Raw genomic sequence first — 2,989 nt, 5'->3', positions numbered from 1 at the left:
CTTACAGTATCCAGGGTTATAATCTTCACTTTAAGATAGAAGCAACATTCTCTTTCTGGAAAAATATTTCGAAAACCTTTCCTACCCAGTCACATTCCCAAAGCATGAATAGAACCAGCCTTATTTGGGAGGAAACTTCTCAGATAAATTAAAGATGAGAAAGAATTAAAATTAAAAAAATTCTTAGATACTAGAAGTCCAATGGTTTGCTTGCTATTTTTAATTAGTAGGCTAAACCCACTGAAGACTTTGCTTTTCCAACCACTTTCTGAAATGCACTCTTGACCTCTTTGTTCCTTAGACTATAGATCAAAGGGTTCAGCATGGGGATGACCATGGTGTAGAATATGGATGCCATTTTGTCTGTGTCCATGGAATGACTAGAAGTTGGCTGCAAGTACATGAAGATGATTGTCCCATAGAAGATGGAGACAGTGGTCAGGTGGGATGCACAGGTGGAGAAAGCCTTCTTCTGTCCCTCAGCTGAGTGCATTCCCAGGATAGCAATAAAAATGAACAGATAAGAATTCAAGATAACCAAGAGGGTGAAAAGGACATTGAATGCTGCCAATATGAAGAGCACAATCTCATTCATGTAGATATCAGAGCAAGAGAGAGCCAACAGTGCGGGAATGTCACAGAAAAAGTGATTAATTATGTTGGAACGACAGAAGGAGAGGTGAAAGGTGAGGGCAACATGGATGGAAGACTGCAAGAGTCCAGAGATGTAGGAACCAGTGGCCAGTGAGGTATACATAGCACTTGTCATGATGGTGGCGTAATGCAGGGGTTTACACACTGCTGTGTGGCGGTCAAAAGCCATTGAGGCCAAAAGAAAACTTTCAATAGTGGCAAAGGCTGAAAAGAAGAACATCTGGGCAGCACATGCATTGTAGGAGATGATCTTATCTTTTGTGAGAAATCCCACCATTACCTTGGGAGTGACAGCTGAGGCATAAACACAGTCTACAAAGGAGAGGTTGCTGAGGAAGAAGTACATGGGAGTGTGGAGACGAGAATCCAGCAGAATCAACACGATCATCCCAGCATTCCCAACCAGAATGATGAAGTAAATGATAGTGAAGACTGTAAATAAAGGGACCTGCATCTCCAGGGCATCTGTTAACCCCACAAGAATGAATTCAGTCACCTCTGAAACGTTCTCCATCAAAGTCATTCAGGAGTCGTCATGAGAGGCACCTATGAGAAGATGAGCAAACACAAGATAATGCTGTTTGATCACTAGCATGAGAACGAACTGTGAACAGGGTCTTTTGCCCACATGTGTCAGCTTCCTGTCAAGGGCAGGAGCCTGTGTGCAACCAGTTGGGCTGAACACCAGGTAGGGGTGGGTTAAGTGAGGCCAATCATCTAGAAGTGATGTGGAAGGTCACTGGAATGTCCTTGCTGACTGTGCTGCCACAAGGGGACTATATTATGACTCTGGAGGCACATTTCAGCTTGCCTGCTGTATGGTATGCTTTATTACACTAAACTAACAGGACTCCTTCACACTACTTGCTGGATCTCACAAGCACTCTTATTACAAGTACGTAGAAAGCTTAATCAACAGAAAGGAAAAGAAAGTCATTGGCATGTGATAGGATAAGCTTCATCAAATACATTTCCTGTCTCTGAGGGACCCTCAGAGTTGTTCATAATAGTTGAAGATATACAGTGATTTGGGACCCAGCTCTGCTCTTTCTAATTCACCAGGGCCCTTAATCAAGTGCTTCATTTTAACCATTGGACCCTGAAGGAAGCTTTATGATTACTGGCATTTTCTTAGCAACATTTTGGCATCTTTCAGTAACTCTAAAAAAGAAGGAATGATTTTTTGAAAGGTGGAAGCAAAACTTTAGTTGTTTTCTCTTTGTCACTGTCTTTATTTTTCTCCCAGGCTGATGTATTCTATCTCTTTGTCTTTGATTTATTCATGAGGATGGAGAATAAGGGAGATAGAAGAGTCACTTTCATTCTCACCTAGAGACTTTATATCCTCTGCCAAGCTGTGGATGTCTATCCATGTCATCTGCTCTATCTGGCTGTGCTCACCTAACAGCTTACTGTGGGTTTCATGAGAATAAATATGAGAAGCCCTCTCAACCCGAGAGTCTCTTCTTACTCAAATCTATCACATTCATTTCTCCTGGATTAAAAATCCTTCATACTAGGCAGCCTAGGTAGTTCAGCGGTTTAGTGCCACCTTCAGCCCAGGGCGTGATCCTGGAGACCCCAGATTGAGTCCCACACAGGACTTCCTGCATGGAGCCTGCTTCTCCCTCTGTCTGTGTCTCTGCCTTCTCTCTCTCTCTGTGTCTCTCATGAATAAAGAAATAAAATCTTTTTAAAAAAATAAAAATCCTTCATACTGAAGGAAGGATATGATATACCCCTGCCTTTAAGAATAGCCTAGTGAGTGCTTGCTTTGGCAGCACATAAACTAAAATTGGAACTATACAGAGAAGATTAGCATGGCCTCTGCGCAGGATGACACGCAAATTCTTGAAGTGGTCCGTATTTAAAAAAAAAAAAAAAGAATAGCCTAGTGAAAGGGGTGCCTGGGTGGCTTAGTGGTTGAGTGTCTGCCTTTGGCTCAGGTTGTGATCCCGGGGTCCTGGCATCAAGTCTTACATTGGGCTTCCTGCAGGGAGTCTGCTTCTCCCTCTGCCTATGTCTTTGCCTCTCTCTCTGTGTTATTCATGAATAAATAAATAAAGTCTTAAAAAAGAGAATAGCCAAGTGAGAGAGACCTATTATCCAAAAGATATGTTCATTCTAATGTATTCTTAAAGTATTAGAGGTATGTATGTCCAGGGTGCTTTGGAAGTAGTAAGGATGTATGATAAGCCCAACACAGGGACTCAGGAAAAACTCTCTGGAGATGATTACTCCTGAGTCGTGGCTTTGGAAATTCAATAAATATAATAACGCTTATTAGTTATTATAGTAACAAATACTTAGTACTTGCTTTGTGTCAGGAAACTGT

At 41.8% G+C, this 2,989-nt stretch overlaps 1 protein-coding gene and 1 non-coding gene across 2 annotated transcripts; one reads left to right on the top strand and one right to left on the bottom strand.

Moving 5' to 3' along the window:
* Positions 1 to 223: 223 nt before the first annotated feature.
* Positions 224 to 1,177, bottom strand: LOC112663710 (olfactory receptor 5B12-like). The gene has a single exon (XM_025452781.1). The coding sequence runs from the start codon at positions 1,175 to 1,177 to the stop codon at positions 224 to 226; it is 954 nt and encodes a 317-aa protein (XP_025308566.1).
* A 1,242-nt stretch (positions 1,178 to 2,419) lies between these two features.
* On the top strand, positions 2,420 to 2,525 carry LOC112663754 (U6 spliceosomal RNA). The gene has a single exon (XR_003139351.1). It is a non-coding gene; the product is annotated as a U6 spliceosomal RNA (small nuclear RNA).
* Positions 2,526 to 2,989: the final 464 nt, after the last annotated feature.

Source organism: Canis lupus, chromosome 18 (genome assembly GCF_003254725.2).
Source record: "Canis lupus dingo isolate Sandy chromosome 18, ASM325472v2, whole genome shotgun sequence".
Lineage (NCBI taxonomy): Eukaryota > Metazoa > Chordata > Mammalia > Carnivora > Canidae > Canis > Canis lupus.
The sequence above is the reverse complement of the archived record's forward strand: the minus strand, read 5'-3'. Positions and strand labels throughout refer to the sequence as shown.

Bases quoted from the DNA above. Each gene is read 5' to 3' on its own strand.
- LOC112663710 (XM_025452781.1), bottom strand. From the start codon at position 1,177: ATGACTTTGATGGAGAACGTTTCAGAGGTGACTGAATTCATTCTTGTG.